General features: G+C 35.9%; 1 protein-coding gene across 4 annotated transcripts in view; it reads left to right on the top strand.

Moving 5' to 3' along the window:
- GPATCH2 (G-patch domain containing 2) overlaps positions 1-16,916 on the top strand; it is a 119,168-nt gene that overhangs the window by 28,524 nt on the left and 73,728 nt on the right. The window contains exon 6 of one of the 4 annotated variants that reach the window (XM_040059948.2): positions 7,413-7,555. The exons of the other annotated variants lie outside the window; for them this stretch is intronic. Coding sequence (XP_039915882.1) covers positions 7,413-7,442 — 30 coding nt within the window. The 3' untranslated portion in view covers positions 7,443-7,555. Of the gene's footprint in view, positions 1-7,412; positions 7,556-16,916 lie in introns of those variants that run through there. 4 annotated transcript variants of the gene reach the window in all.

Consider the following 16,916-nt stretch of genomic DNA (forward strand, 5'->3'; position numbering starts at 1 on the left):
GTGATGTTGAATACTAAATTACCTCTTTAACTAAAATTATTAAGGTTGTTATTTTTTTCTCAGATGGATTTCTGAAGAGACCATAAAATCCTTATTAAGGAAAATAAGAGTTAATTATAGCTAGTGAAAACATAACATGTCTGTTTTCTCATTTTCTTAAAAATGTTTTACCCAGCAGTAGTAATTGACTGAAAATTTTGACTTTTGTTCACAAATTCCTCCCTACAAATAAGTGAAAATAGTTTTAAAAAGTTGTAAAAATGAGTCCTGCTATTTTAGCTATTCCTCGCGTGGTTCTAGGCACTGTTTCTTCTCTAGGACAGAGAGAAACATTGCAGGGTTTTGTTTGACAACACTTCTGTGTCGCCTCTTCCTGTCTGTATTCCATGTCTGGGCTGGAAGCTGGTAAGTGATTTCACTGAGTTAAAGTGCAAAAAACATGACCAATAAAAAAGATGTTTTCTTTTGACTGCCAGTTTTTCCATCCATCACCTTTGTGTCGTAAGGTTTGGTTTAATTCTATTAAAGATAGTTTGTATTAAGTCATGCACTCCTAGATTGATTTCTTTTTTTGCACAGCTGTACTACTGAGCTTGACAATGCACAGCTGTAATTATTCAAAATGTGCTTAAAGGATGAAAGCTACATTTCCTGAACCTGTTATCTGAGGGTGTCTGGGTATTTCTGTCAAATCCTGTGACACTTTTCCAAAAGTTCAAAAAAGCTTTTCTCAAAAAAATTATTGACAGAATAACAGTCTGTTGCCATTAGGAGAAAAGACATATCAAGCACTTGTGCTCTTTTAAACAGCTTTCAAAATGTAAAACCAATTCAAGCATTTCTGCATCTAAGTTCTTTCTAACTGGAGAAGCAACCAGGTATTTTCAGGAGTTTTTTTCTTGTCAAAATATTTTGGAAATAAAGTGAAATGTTACTGGGTAAGAAACCTTGCTATAGATTCAAGGAATATTTATTTAAAGAATAATTTGGGCACTGTTTATACAACTTGGTCGGAAGCCTCTTTGTGGATGCTCTGCAACTATTGGAAGAACACTGCTTCTCAGATTAAAGTGTATTTGGTGATGTGGAGAATTTGTTTGTGTTGTATGAGTGGTATACAGTCAGATAATACAGTATCAGCGAGGTGCATGAAAGAATTTATCTCTGGTGTATTAATTATTTTCTTCAGTTAATGATTTTCTGTCATTTGAAGTGATAGTCTGTATATCAAATTCTGTGGAAATGTGATGGTATTAGATAATAACAAAACTAAACTCTTGTTGGATTTCACACTGTGATTCATTCATGATGAGGAATATTAACTGAGAATATTCTCAGAATATGTCTGAGAATAACATTTTGAAACCTTATACTGCTAAAGCTACAAGTGAATTTACCTTTAAACAAGTAGGAGAGAGGGGTTTTTTGGTTTTGTAATGGTTTTGTAATGTGATTACCTGTCATCAATAGTACTCAGCTACTGAAAGCATTTCTCAGTATGCTTTTCCTTTTTTTTTGTTTGTAATTACCTTAAATGGATATCTACTTATGCAGAATATAGTGAATGTCATGCTCTTTCTTGACCTCAGTACCTTAGTTTTACAGCATAGAGGGATAAAACTTGCTTAAGGAATGAGTGGTTTCCTGCACCAGTGTGCTTCCTGCAGATAATTTTTCTGTCTGAAAAAAAAAATCAGGTTGTTAGGAAAGGAGATGCTGCTGTGATTTCAGTGTAAGCCCCACCTTTGATTCTTTCAGTGTTCAATAACTATTGATTGGCAAAAATGCTACAGTTTTCCTGAGAAATGAGTGAAGTGGCACACTTCAAGACTTCAAAACTTAGTCACATTGAAACAGCTTTTTTTTAATGAGAAAACAACAATTTCACATCTAGCATAAGGTGTGCCTTCCTGTGGCAGGGGGTTGGACTAGATGATCTTTAAGGTCCCTTCCAACCCAAACCCATGAACCAAGAGGAAAAAAAAAGCTTCAGTCAAATTTCAAAACCTCATTGTAAACAATGTATGTTTCAAAATGAAATGTAAATCTTGTGGATGATGTTGAGGTATCTGTGATGTTTAACTTAATGTATTTATAAATTTTTGTAGGAACTACTCACTGTTCTTACACCTCTTAATCCTCGCTATGTATTCCACACAGCAAGGGCTTCTTTTTTTCCACAAATTAATTTTCCAGTACCTTTTTGCTAAAGCTTTCCCTTTAGCAAGCCTAATGTAACTTCCATCTGCCATGGGAAGCACCTGATGAAGACTAAAGCTGCTTAGTGACTTTCATAATAGCTTAGAGCACTTCCTCATTGAAAGGATTCTAATTACTCCTGTATCATTTTTCATGGTAGGTCAGTTCTCAAAGTGGTTCTCATCACTAATAACACCAGCAGTGGAATCCATACGTAAGGCACAGTTTGTATTTTGATTGTTCAAGGCAGAGCACTGCAATTAATAGGTCAGGTTTGTCAGTGTTGATGTCATTGTTAAGAAGGGTTGTGATTTTTACCTGTCACTTATGAGATGTACAGTTAAGTGAAGTCTGCCTCACAAACTGTTTGCTTCAAGCAACAGTGATTTTTGTGTTGCCTGAAATTGTCTAATGAAAATTTTTCATTATCATGGTGTCGTCAGATCAGTAAAGAGGCACAAATAATACCACAGCATTTGTTTCACTTGAAGCTGGAGGTCATTAGCCAGAAAAGAGTTACTGATGAAGGTGAGCAACATTAGTTTTTTATTCTGTACCACTTACCTTGTAAATTAGAGTGTAGCATCTTGAATTTTGTCCTGCCTTGATTCATAGAAAATCTATGACTATCAAGAAATAAAAATAGTTTAGATGCATCAGCCAATTAATACTTTGTGGTACAATTGTACTTTATCAACAAAATTGAAGTATCTTTTGGGTGTAACCACTGAAAGAGATACTCTGTGTCACAAAGCTCACAACGGTTTTTTCTTGGTATAGTTGACCTGCAGTGACGATCAAAACATACCATTAAACTATCAAAGATTAACTTCTGTCTCACTGAAGTGAATGTGGTGACTTAGTCTCTTCTTGGACTCTGAAGTATTGTGTCAAAACCAGCATGCCACTTCAGCAAAATAGTTGCCCTCCAGCATTTGTCTCAGAAATGCCAAATGTGTTACTTAGTTTTTCAGATGCGTTCTGTGGTTTATTCGTGGCGACAAGTGCTATGAACTGTTAGGCTAAGCAGTATTTCTTGTAATTCACCTCAACCCAACCGCTCCAATGATTGTCATCTACAATTTCACTTAAGTTTATTTTTAAGGAGGATAAATAGCATTATGATATCCCTTTCATTCTTCAGTTAATGTCTGTCTCAAAAACACATTTAATACAGTTTTACAGCAGTCTTTACAGATAATAATGATTTTTAAAACCTCTGACCTCAAAATATGAATTTGATTATTCCTCTTGTTTACTGCAGCTTTAAAAGAAATCCCACTTTCTGGTGTGTGGCTGCCTGAAATGTTTCTTCTTTAGGCATTTGGAATTTGCTTATTTTGACTTCCCAAGTGCCTGTGGGTTCTTTGATGTTTTATGTTTTAGTGCAATTCTAATGAAAAAAATAAATCCTTTAAATGTAATTTCACTTAATATCTTTTCTGCAAGAATTTCACTCAGTTGTATCTCTTTTAGAAACTTCTTAATGCCTCAAGAGCAGCATTTTGAACAATTAATGGTAGAACAGCATCTTGTATCCAGAGTCAAGTTAGGGGGAGTTGATACTTTAATACTGAGACTAGATAGAAAAATGTGTAATAGGCAAGGAACACTTGCACAGATACTATCATTTACCTGACAAGCATCATCTAATTTATGCTGTAATGACATTATAAACGTTAAGTACATAATGAATATTATGCCAGTGATTTTAGCTAACATATTGTTTAACAGTTTTTAACCAAAAGCAAGTACAAGGTCAACTGCAGCTCCTAAACACTTGGAAGTTTCTTGCTAATTCAACCCATAGTAACTCCTTCACATGAGTAGGTTTTTCCATCAGGGCTGCTGATAGGTGGAACAACTTGAAAATAGTCCCATATCTGTTTTATGTTGCCTTTCATATGGTGGTCATCTGTAATGAATACAGCCACTTTAGATGTCTAGAGATAAGCAGAGTATTTCCATTAGATATCTAGATTAAGCCTATTAAGTGACTTAGATTTTTTCTGAGACAAGCATTTTGTATTCAGATGCGCTCACTTGTTTTGTTCACTGGTTCTCTTAGAATTCGTTTATGTAATACATATTCCAGAAATATTGTGTGAAGAGATGGATAGCATTAGCAACTTATATTTCTAACCATTACTATAAGGCAATGATGAGGAATTAGAATACTTAATTCTTGTTTGATTTTTAACAAAAGCAAAATTACAACCCCCAATTTAAAATGAGGGGGAGAGGCAGGCAATATATTCAGTTTGAGTTCATGTGATTTGTACCCAGAGTAAGAAGTACTGCAAAAATAGTGAATTAAACTGGATCTGTAGTATTCTCTCCAGGAATTCATCAAGGCAGCACATAGATCAACTTACTTCAAAATGCAGGACAGAAAATAAAGTAGGAAACATACAATATATATTGTGTTGAAGTTGAGTCAACCAGGAAAATTACGCTGGTTCTTTTCTAATGTGAGAGATTATACAGGAATGGAGAGGTCCTTCTCTGCCATTCTCTGATTGCTCTGACTTCAGTTAGATGTAAGGACAGTGTACTATAACGTGTCCAACACAACCAGAAAGGAATGGAGCAAACCACAGTTGTTGTACCTACCTTACTTCTGACTCAGCTGGAAAAGTGACAGCATCAGAGACAGCAGTACTAACTTAAAAAAAATGGTGATAAACAATCCTAGAATGAAAAGGTCGTTCCCCAAAGATAATCAGTACTTTAAAAAAGCTGTGAGTTGTGAGGTCTGTCACAGAAAAACTCAAAGCTCCTCAGTTTCATGGGCTCTTGGTGTTGTGGGAAAGTCCTACATAAAACATTGGCATGATGCTTTCAAAAGCGTAATAATTATTGGGTTTTGTGTACTTAAACCATTTGACCAGTTGCTGATTTACACAGAGTATCTAGGAATAAAGAGGACAAGAAGAAAAGGTTTATTAACATTAGCACTTGCAGCCGAAGTGGTTCAAGAGTGTATTAGTCCTTGCTTGTTAATTGCTGTCCCTTCAACTGCAACGTAGCAGGTGCTCTTTTAGCTTCTTTTTGAAGTGAAGTGCAAGTGCTTGTAACTGATGAAGTGAACCCATCCAGTCCAACAGTTTTGATAACAGCTCAAAATCTGTTCTATTCAGCCCCTTGCAATTATACTCAGCAGACTCTTCTACTTGCTTCTGATCTGATTTTTGCTGTGGATAGTATTTCCTTTTCTCACTACTAACTTTGGATGGGTTGTTTGACAGGTGGCTTTAAACACTGCATTCACAATTAGGCGACTAACTTTCTCATTTTATTATTTCTCAGCTTTGACTTAGCATTCCTGCAGACTGGTTTTAAAGGTTAAGAAAGAAACTTCTCAGCTCAGAGAACTGAAAGTTGTTTATTTAGGGAGTCATCTTTCCTTACTGTTAGCTAGTGGGCAAACTCTGTTGCAACTGTCTTGCTTTAGATGTTATTTCTATAAACACTCATGTAGTTAATTTTAAAGAGTTTTTTTTAGAGAAAATGTGCCCCATTTTCCCTTTACCCTGACCTGTTTGCTTTGGACAAGGTTTCTAAAAGCGTTACTTTACAAAGACCTAAACCAATACATGCCATATGTTCACAGTAGGTTGCGCTTTTATTCCCTGTAGAATATGGCCAAACTAGAAAAAAACCCTTTTTCCTGTTTTCTGTCACACTGTTATGCTGTGGAAAAGAAAGCATTGTTCATGTGGCAATTGAGATTTTGTTGCCATACTGCAACTCTTGTTTGTGTTTTGTAAAAATCTGGAATCTACATGTTGGTATAGATCTAAGACAATTTAAGACTATTTGCAGTACCTAAAAGAACTCTAAGAACATTGTCTCTTAAAAGTTATTCTAACCTCACTTTTCCATGCAGCAAAATATAGCATTTAAGCAAAACCTAGGCAATGACTTCATAAAAAAGAGGAGGAGTTGCATAAATAGAAGATACCATTTCAGTGTTAAGTTGGGCGTTGTAAAATATATTGTTATGCCTTGTTCAGGAGAACATTTAACTGTATTTTTTCTGATTGATAGTAAGTATTCAATATTATGTGACTATCAAGTTTAAAAACTCAGAAGGTTTTATTAAAGTTTTCTTTGTACACAAAGCAGTATCATTATAAAATTAATTCCACTGTATCAGTGATGCAGATGCATATTTTCTTTAGTATTTAATGTGGGGTATATTTTGTTTCAGGGAAACAACTTCATTTATACAGGATATTTTACTGAATCTTACATTAAATATTACTAGAATGTGGAAAATATTTTTGAAATATTTGGGAGTTGATGGATTGGTACTCTTCAAAGGGAAACAAAACACTAAATATTTCTAATCCTGCATTATTTACCGCATGGGTGGTTAAATGCTACTTTAAGCCCCATAAAATTAAAAGGGAGAAATCTGCCAACTGTAGCAGGAATTGGATTTAGGAAGAGTGGTACAGAGCCAAAATATTGCTACAGAATTAAATGTCAAAAATCTTCTTTAATAGTAGATATATAGTTCACAGTGTCTGGTTATGATTAATACATTTAATCTAAATCACTGAAAGTTGCTCTCTCCTTTTCCATAAAATACAATAGGACACAAATCAGTTTTACTGTAGGTGGATAACAATTGGAAAATAATGCATCTTCCCGCCCAATAAATTGTCAGTTATACCTTTTAACTAAAATCGATTCATCTTTCCAAAATTTATTACAATTTCTAATAATAAATCTTTTCAAATGTTTATTCATTTGCTTTTTGATACATTTGTGCCACTTTTGCTATGGTCTAATGTTTTTTCTTTTGATTCATTGTAAATTAGAAAATCTATTTTGAGTCAATTTTCTAGTTAAGAAGTTAAAATCTATAACCCAGCCATTTTTTCATAGTCTCCTTTGCACATTTTAATACCCTTGAACTTAGATCCAATCCAGTAAATTCTGATCAGAAGGTGATTAAAAGACTTTTCACTGCAACTTCTTGACTGAGGGCCAGATTGGTAAAACAAGTACTTATGAGATTGTTAGCTGAGATTTTCCTGCACATCTCCGTGAGTCAAAGAAGAGGATTGAAACAATTATAGCAGATGAACAGATACATAGGTTTTGGTCAAAGATTTTTAATATGGGCAATCAGATTTGCCCTTGTGAGTGGGAACCCAAAGATGGTGCGGTAGAAGTCTGATTTTGTTGTTCCTTTATTGCAGGAATGCAATGGCAGTAGTGGTGATTGCTGAAGTGATGATGCTCTGTGCCCCGTTATTTGAGGTGTCTGTAATTATCCAGCACTAACCTCTTCAAGTGTGGTCACCTGCCATATAATGTTTTAGAAATAACACTTTTTTTAAGAAGAAGGTATTGAAAAATAAATTTCTCTATTGATTGATATTCTAATCTGCGTTGTGAAATTGTGTTCACTGTTCAGCAGTTTCCTGCCCTGTACATAATAAAATGTGTCAAAGGGGGGATAGTCTTATTTTTTAAAAATATCCCAATAAGCATATTTCCTGTTATGATCCAGTTAAAAATGTGATCTTAATCAGATTTCTGACAAGAAATATGTGTGAGAGGGTTAATCTAGTATGTAGCCATCTCAAATTTCTTAAAGGCATAGATGTTTTGTTTATAATAAAAATGTGAACTTTGGCAGAATAGAGGAAGAAGGCTGGAAAAATGTTTGAAACGTAACTGTAAGAAAATAAGTCTTAGTTTGAACTTGATATACGGTATCACTTTTTGGCAAATTTGTGTAGCTGAAAGCATCTTGGGCTTTAAAGTGATTGATTTCAAAGTTAAAAAAATCATTTGTGTGGATGGATTGGAATTCATTAATTTTACTAATTACACAGTGAAGAAAACAGATGTTTTCTTAGGCAAAGATCACACTTTAATTACAGGTCTTACCTGCTTATCTAAAAATAGTGTCAATATGTGCATGTCTCTCTCTCAAAGTAATTTCTTATTTTTATATGGAAGTATGAATTTTTGTACATTTTAAGCCTTACACTAATAATGTACAAATATGAATCTAATACTCAGAGTACTTATTGAGGATGCCTATGTCATGATCATGGATTAACATTCTTCAAGATTAAGTTGGGTGAAAAATACCTCTTTAAATTGTCAAAATCAGAATCACCCAGTGCTACTCTATTTCTAATTGTTATAATGTGTTACAAAAGGAGTCAAAACCATTTGCAATAAAGCTGTTTCTAGCAGTGATACAAATTTGTGTCACCTCCCCTCAGGACTTCTTGTTCTGAGCGATGTAGTGGGTAGGACTACAGACTACAAGAGAAAGGCAGAGAAAGCTGCCATAGAATTAGAGAAGAAACAGAGGGTTTGTGCATGCTTGTTTTGTGCTTTAACCAATCACTATAAATGTTGTCTGTTTTAATTGCTTTACATATGTGTTTGTCACTGCCTTGGCAAAGTAGAAATTACTTAAGTAATACTAATAATTGGCAAGATCCAGAAAGACGTGGTCTTTGAAAGGAGCATTTGCAACCAAATATCCATGATCTATTACAAGAATAATTCTTTTCTTGCCACATTTTTCTGTGGTTGGAAGAAGCACGTGAGCAAACAAGCATCAGTAACTGGTATAATGAGTATTTAATGGTGTAAACTGATGCAAGGCCGTAAATTAACTCTGCTAGGTAACAATTGTCAATTTAGAAGCATGTGATCATTTTAACTTTGTGTAAACTCTTTCAAACTTCAAAACATTCTTTCTTAGAACTACATTTATACTGTCATTTCTCAGGGTTTGTAGTTGCCAGGATGCTTTAGTTATTTTGGAAAGTGCGTATGTTGCATGGAAGAGAATTCTGATTCAGAAGGAATGTGTTTTCTTCTGAATTAGAGCAGTGAGCACAACTTCTACAAAAAAATACTGAGATGTGTGTACTGTAAAGGAACACAAAATAACAAAACATTAGCAGGGTCAATTATACCCCATTAGCAGCAAACTCCAGTGGTTGTCCAGAAGTTCCATGACACTCTTCTCTTCCTTTTAGATGTTACAGAGTGGGGAAAGGTACTTTCTGAAAAGCAGTCTGCTTGGCTGTTCTTTCACGGTTTTTGTCAGGGGGGATTATTTTGGGGTTTTTTATTTTTTCCTGTGGAGGGAGGTTTGTACCTCATTTGTTTATTTTAGGGGACTTACTGCTGCAGGTGGTATGATCAGAGCTGTTCAGCAGTCTTAGAGGGCAGCAGGCCCAAAATCTGTTATGATCATGGAAAATTTCATTATGACTACCTGCATCTAGGTGTGGTGATGTATTGAGTGGTTGTGGGACCTTGGAGAAGTAGGCCCTTAATTATTTAGTGATCTTTTAATTTTAGGTTAATAGATGTAAACTGCTGTGTTTTGGTAGATTGCATCCATTGTATCCAGTCTGCTAGTTTGTCATGTAGTGATAAGGGAGAAGAAATATTTTCCAAGAGAGCTTTCAGTAAAATTATCCAATATTGTGGCTGACAATTGATGCACTCTTTGGTGCTGGTTCTTTGAGAGAAATTGGTGACCTTTCAGTTAGTGTTATTGTGTGTTTTTTTCTGTTCAAATACTTTGGCTTTCTATTGGATGTGTTTCTTCTACAGTTTTTCCATTAAATTAGGAAAGCAAAGAAACTTAATCTCAAAATAATTGAAATGGGAACGGAGTAGCAATGTGGAGAATGTGCTTGAATGAATAGCCACAAATAGTATTTGTTGTAGCTAACTGTTTTGATGGGATACTGAATGTTCTTACACCAATCGCTTTTAAGTTTCGCCTTTGTTGCCATGGAGATCGACTGTACAAGTATTATTCTTGAAAGGAGATTAATTCTTGCCTCCTGTGCATAGAAGTGTTTAGGGAACAGATGAATGTTTAGACACTCTTGCTTTGGAAGGTAAATAATATCCTTGAGGTATTGTACACCATGGCTTTCAAAGTGTATTACCAAGCTCAACTATTTCTTTCACCTTCAGAAGAAAATAAACAGGCTCTTGTGTCTACCTTAACCTAAAGGGAGACAGAAAAGTGCCTGGAGATTCAGGTACATCTGGTGTTCGCTTTATTCTTGCTGGAGGAGCTGGAAGTGGCCAGCCATGCTGTCAGCCTCCACGTAGCCCAGAGGTCTCAAATGGCCTTGACTTGCACAAAATAGATTATTCCAGTAGGGTGACAGAGCTGGTCGGCCGTTAAGAGAGCTAATCAAAGCAGACACAAACCCAAGTATAATACTGGTTATTAGAAACTCTGCTGGCATCACACTAATTAAATGTAAACACCTAAAGCATTCATTTATTTCATTATCAGAATTATCAAACTGGTGAAGTGCCCGCAGCTGGGGAGAGGTGGGACTTTTTGACCTCACTTAACCTCTCTAGTATAACTAAGAGGATTTGTCTTGGCAGCCCCCTCTCCAAGGGGAGATCATCAAAACCATTAATGATCTATCCTTTGGCAAAATGCCTGGCACAAATTCTCTCAGAGCAGACTTTTTAAGGCTTTGTGTGCTTTCCTTAGCATGCATCTACTAAGTGAGCATTCTGAGGAAGCTGGTGGTACTTGTCCAGGTTTGTGCATCAATCTTATTAAAGTTTTTATGGTTATATGCTTTATAGAGATCAGTCTTCTTGATCCATGTGTCCAGTGTTGTTTAGTATGATCTAGACATTGTGTGGCCTGGAAAACTGTATTGCTTGTTGTTTGAGCAGCAGCACCTATAGATTTCAGAGCTTGTCTGATGAGCAATTTGAAGAATGCTGGCTAACCCTAGGCATTCTGAGTTTTCTCTCACAAAAGTGATAACCCTAACCAGCAATCCTCATCAGTTAACCCAAAACAGGAATCCTCATCAATTCTCTCAGTTCCGATTATTCCTGATTATGGTTGTGCTGGTGTTTGGCAGAGTCTCACCTACTGAGCAGCAACAGCTAATCTGAAAGGTGTCAAACAAAAGAGGTGAGATAAGGAGGTGGTTTTGGTAGGCATTGATAGGAGTTTCTGTCACGTGCAGCAGGATGGTAGGTTGTGAAAGGCTGCGACTGGGGAGAATCCCTTTGAGATTTTCCCGTGTCTTGCCATATAATTTGTTTAGCCTTTTTCAAGTCGAGCAAGTTGACCTAAGAACTATGGATTTTACAAGTCCTTGGCTTGTTATGTCTGTGTTTCTTTGTCTTCCAGAAGATGTTCTGGTTAGGTATTGGTAAGTTGTGTGCTCTTCTGGCTGTGTATGTCTCTGAATTCCACATGTATTTTTGTTTCTGTTGGGAAGCACTGGCTTGTTTTTGTGGGTTGGAGTGTTTACTGTGTTAAATTTCACATGACAGACTTGGAACATACATTTTCGACAGGCTGAAGATTGAATTGAATGCCATGGTTGCTTGTTGGCAATATATAAAATGCAGTTAGCATATACACCTATTCTTGACCATCTCAAAGAACTTTAGTTTCGTAAGGATTTTTTTCTGCTGCCTTTTGTCAAATTTTTTTAACTGCAGGAACTTTTACTCCCTCTTCCCTTTTTTACCTGTCTCAGTCTTTCTTCTGTTCCTGATGATGCCCACAGTTGTCTTTTCATAGCTATTTAAACCTGCATTACATGGATGCAACATCATAACTGAACTGCCTGTTCGAAGCGGGGCAGTGTATGGTGTGAATGGTTCCAGGCTCCACGTGTGAGTTGGCTGAGTTTGTGCTGATGTCTCCCAAAACACAGCTTCAAGTGCCTGATTTCTGTGTGGATGTGGAGGGAGTGAAGTCCCTCCCACTACAAGCAAAGAGTAGATTCAGGATCACTTGATGAAGCTGAACAGCCACAAGTCTATGTGATCTGATGACACACATCCCCAGGGATGGGGGAAATGACTAATATTGTTGCCAAGCCACTCCCCATCATATTTGAAAAGTCAGGGCTGTCAGGCAAAATCCCCAGTGAATGGGAAAAGGGAAACATCGCTCCCATTTTTTAAAAAGAGGAGAAGGAGAATCTGGGGAACTACAAACCAGTCGGTCTCACTCTTGCATCTCTGTTTAGCATTTGTCCCCTTCTGGCATCTCCTTTCTGCATCCTCCTGTGTGTGTCTTCTTTTGGCTTTTGCAACCCATTCCCAAATACTCTTTTGACAGAAGCAGCAGGGACTCGTGGCTCCATTTTGGCGTACAGTGAGTTGATTTTTTCCATCACAGAGCCAACTGCTACCAAATGTGACTAGCACAGGCCAGTCCCTGACCACCACCTACCCTCTAAACCAGATTCATAGAAGCTAAATTTATATTTTTTTTCTTCCAGTCAAAGTCTAGTATTGTCTAATAGTTAGGTGTATCTGAGTAATTAAAGCTAATAAAGTCTAAGGGACAGAGACTTGGGTGAGTTTACACTCCATAAATCTGGATTTATCTCTATGTGGGTTTTTCATATATCTGTATTAATAGCTAATAACACCCTCCCTTCTGTCTGATAGCAATGCAAGAAAAAAATACATGGCAAGTTGAAATGAATGTGTATTAAGGTATGGATTATAAACATGGAAACATATAACTTCTTTTATTAATTTTAACTATTTCTATTAATTTCTATTAATATACTTTAGGACCAACTTCTTAATACTGTTTGCATGGATAGCAGCAAGCTCCAGTGAAGTTCTTGATGAAAGGTATATGCTTTTAAGCTTTGATTTGTGGTAGTTTGTGGATTTACTAAAAAGGATTCAAGTAGCATCTTGGAAAAAAAAAAAAGTGTGATACTGGAATAGTGTCAGAAGAACCTTGAAATTGAATTACAGCTTTAATATTCAAACTGGGGCATGTATTGTTATTTGTAGTATATGTAAAATGACTTTTATAGATGAAATTTAAAATCGGTGGCGCAGAATAGGGTTTATAGTGCATGATCTTTAAGAAGAACAAGGAAGGATCTTTGATGTAGAACATGTAGCAGAAAGATGCATATTTATTAAATAAAGGAATTTTTAAATGGGGGTATGGTAAAAGAAAAGGTTCTTGCTGATGTGTTAGTCAGATTTAATATTCATTGCCAAAAGTAAATGCAAAGAGTTTCTCTGTGCTTAAGTGTTTATTGAATAAGTATTATGTACATTTGATTAAAAAAAAAAAAACAACCTATTTATTTTGCAAAACAACGGGAAAGAGCCTTTTCAAATCTTAACGCCTGAGACTCTCATTTCTAGGAGTCTGGTTCTTTGCACTGCGCCATCGATATCGCTTATGTTCCTGGCAAGGGGCTGTGCATCCTTGTCATCCTTGGCATTCTGTCTGAATTGCCAGATTTGGCCAGTTAGACATCTCTCTCTCTGACTTTGATGTGTGAATTCCAGATACCACAGGAAATCTGTGTAATATTCCCTAGGACTCAGGGGACACAGGCATGAGTACAAGCAATTGTTGGGAGAGGTGCTGCATGAAGTGGCAGCTTACTGGCTCCATTGCGCTCTGGTTCCTATCCTGTAACACACTGCATGCATTGATCACCCCAGACCATTAAGCTTCATGTATTAAATTAGAATGTTAAGAGTTCTGTGTTGTCCAAATACTGGCTAAAAATGTCTTGCATGATTGTCTTATTTAAGGCAAAAAATAAACCAGAACCTCCCTTCTCTTGCATCAGTCCTGCCACTTAGTGTCGCTGCAAGGGCAGGTCTGGAAGAGGATACAAGGAAAACCACCTGCTGTATTGTCATATATATTGTTTCCTGGACTCTCACTTCCCAGAAATGTTTCATGGCATTTTCTCTTTGTGCTTTTTCCTTCGGCATTTTCATGGCATTTTCTCTTTGGGTCTTTTTGACAGTATTCTTTATTCATAATTTTCTTCTTTACCACATTGTTTGCACTGGATTTTGGTAGTCATTTTAAATAAATTTATTTGTCACAGTAAGCCTAATGCTTACTTCTGCATTGCCATTGGAGAGTGGTGACAGCCGAGACTGAAAAGCAGTAACAGGCCTTGGTTGGCAGTGCATCAGTGCTGGAAACAACACCACAGCTGCTTAGGAGCATTATGAACCCTGGGCTTGCAGAGGCTGAGTCAAGGCAGTCATCCCAGCAGTAGGAATTTGCTTGGATTGCAAGGGATAGAGTATTGTAACCAGCAACCCTCTTCCATTCAAAGGGGAAAAATCTTAGTACTTCAATAAAAATCCTTGGCAGTTTACCAGGAAAAGTCAGCTTTTTTTCCACTACTCAAAATACTTCCAAAACGTTGTTATGGGATGGGTATGTAGGTTGAGAGAGGAATGTGGGTTTGAAGGTAGAACTCAAATAATCAGGAAAACAGTACAGTTGTTTTCAATATACTTTTGATATTTTACATTTTTCACTTCAAGTGGTAAGAATAAGATAAATATTCTTTCTGAATTATTTAATCCTCTATTCAACCTAAAATGTCATGAGAAACCTTTTTAAAGAACAATCATGATATATTAAATACAATTCTCTGTGTCATGCTCAGGGATATCAAACTGGCTTGCTGGGGAGTTAGAACAATCTGAAATTCTATTCGTTAACAAGTATATTTGGGGGTTTTCATATTCCAGTGGAATTAAAAGGTATTCTAAAAACACCTTTTAATTTTGTTATCCACAACCATTTCCCAGAAGCCATTTATGAATTTAGATTTTACCTTTGGATGGGGACTAGCTATTAGACATTAATGTACTGCTGGTTAGTGTTTATAGGAAATGGGGAGGAAAAGAAATGAGAAATATTTTCTCATTCTTTTTAAGATCCTAATTGTTGAAATCCACTTTGAATGATTTGTGCTGGCTCTTGTTTCTAATGTTCTCTGACTGTAGCTACAAGTAAAATAATAATCAGTCTTTTACCATTCATCACAAATCTACCATAGCACCATGGTGAATGAAGAGTTGGCCTTATTAGCACTAATTTGTTATGATCAAAGTTGCAGTCCAATTTCAAATTACTACAAACTTGATGAATTCATTTGCAGAAACAGCTGAAACTTTGATTATATTCTAGGCTATAGCCAGTAGGGCAAACAAAAGGAAGAGCGGTAGTGCTGCCAAAAAAATTTCTGGTCTATCCAAGTGTATACAGTGAAGGTGATATCATTGTTTCTAACATATACAATTATATCTTTATTAATTTAAGACTATTCTGAAATAATCTCTAGAGGTTTTGTTCTCCTTTTTTAAGACTGGTTTGTCTGCCTTTATCATTATTACCTTTCCATCATGATGAACATAAAATGACAGTCATAAATAACTATTATGGAAGATATTAATTAAATCTCCTTTAACTTGAGAAACTTGAGACTGTCCCAGCTTGCCTGCTCTTTCTCAAATAATTGCTCTTTCAATAGATAGTTTATAGACTCGTACCTCATCCCCTTTTAGCAAGGATTTCCTACCAAACTTTTATTTTGAAATTTGCTAAAAATATATTTTGCAGACTTGAAAAGAAACTCCTATTTTAGTGTAGTATGTTTTTTTAAATAATAATGATGATAATAATAATATTATTATCATATGGGTTTTTTTCACAGTATGGCATACTTAGGTCCATGTTAAAATGTGCAATTGAGTAATGGGTTTTAGATTTGTATATTTTTATTGACAGTTTTTTAAACTTTCTAAGAGAATGATTAGTAAAGACGGCAAGGGAATTTTGAAGTAGCATGGGGAGAATGTGTGGGGGCAGTATTATACCATAGGAAAGAAATAAGGAATCTCTATTTATTCTTCAGACTTCTAGATTTTTTTATAACTCTTTTCTCATTCTGAGATTGATTTTGCTCAGAGCTGCCTGAGTCTGAACTTTATGACAGTAACAGGTACTTGAAATATATTACAAAACAGAAAACTGGGAGTTTTTCCATGGTGTCTTTTCCTTGACTTCATTAGGTAAATTCAAGCCAGTGGTAATAGAGTTCATTTCAATTTGTTCCTACTTTTAGCTGGTATATTTTTCAAAATGTTTGTGATGTTACTTGCATCTAAGCTTTGCATACCATCTTGTCTTATCTTGTCAAAAGTACCCAACAAGCAAACCCCTCTGATTTGTATGTGCTAAGTGCATAGATTTACTGCTGCAGTTTGAACATTTTTAAATTAAAATATATTGCTTGTTCCAAATGTATTGATTTACACATCTCTTAGTCAATATTAAGCAGAGCAACTTTTCCAATAAGTTAAAGAAGATCTGGCAAGACAGGTTACATTTAGTGGATTGGTTGAAGTTTATATTTCTGCATTTTACTTGTTTGTGTGTTTTTGCTCTTTTGCCCTTTATTCTCAATCACTGTTACAGGTATTTGTAATGTCCCTTAGCTGAGAAGAGGTGCTGCCAGTGCACTCTGAATTCATACAAAGTTGCATTAATTTAAGTGTGACCCTTCTTAAGTTTTCAACCCCTAACAAGTGCTTAAATACAAAGGTTCTGCCTGAGGGTTTTTTGTTTGTTTTGTTTTGTTTTGTTTTTTAATGCCTGAAAGATCCTAACTCGAGATCAAAGATCTTAAGCTTAATGGTGGTGTAATAGTAGTAAATTGTCAGAATGACTGTTTTTACTATAAGTGCTCTTTAGTGCAGTGTTTCAGTTGTATCTTTTTTGGGAAAGCTACGTAATTACCTTTTTTGTCCACTTCTAGTCATCAGCTAGTGGCTTGTGCCAGCTCATTTGTGTTCAGAATATGTGTACGAGTTACCAATGCAAACAACCTTGCTGTTGCTCTCACCTC

Source organism: Hirundo rustica, chromosome 3, assembly GCF_015227805.2.
Source record: "Hirundo rustica isolate bHirRus1 chromosome 3, bHirRus1.pri.v3, whole genome shotgun sequence".
Lineage (NCBI taxonomy): Eukaryota > Metazoa > Chordata > Aves > Passeriformes > Hirundinidae > Hirundo > Hirundo rustica.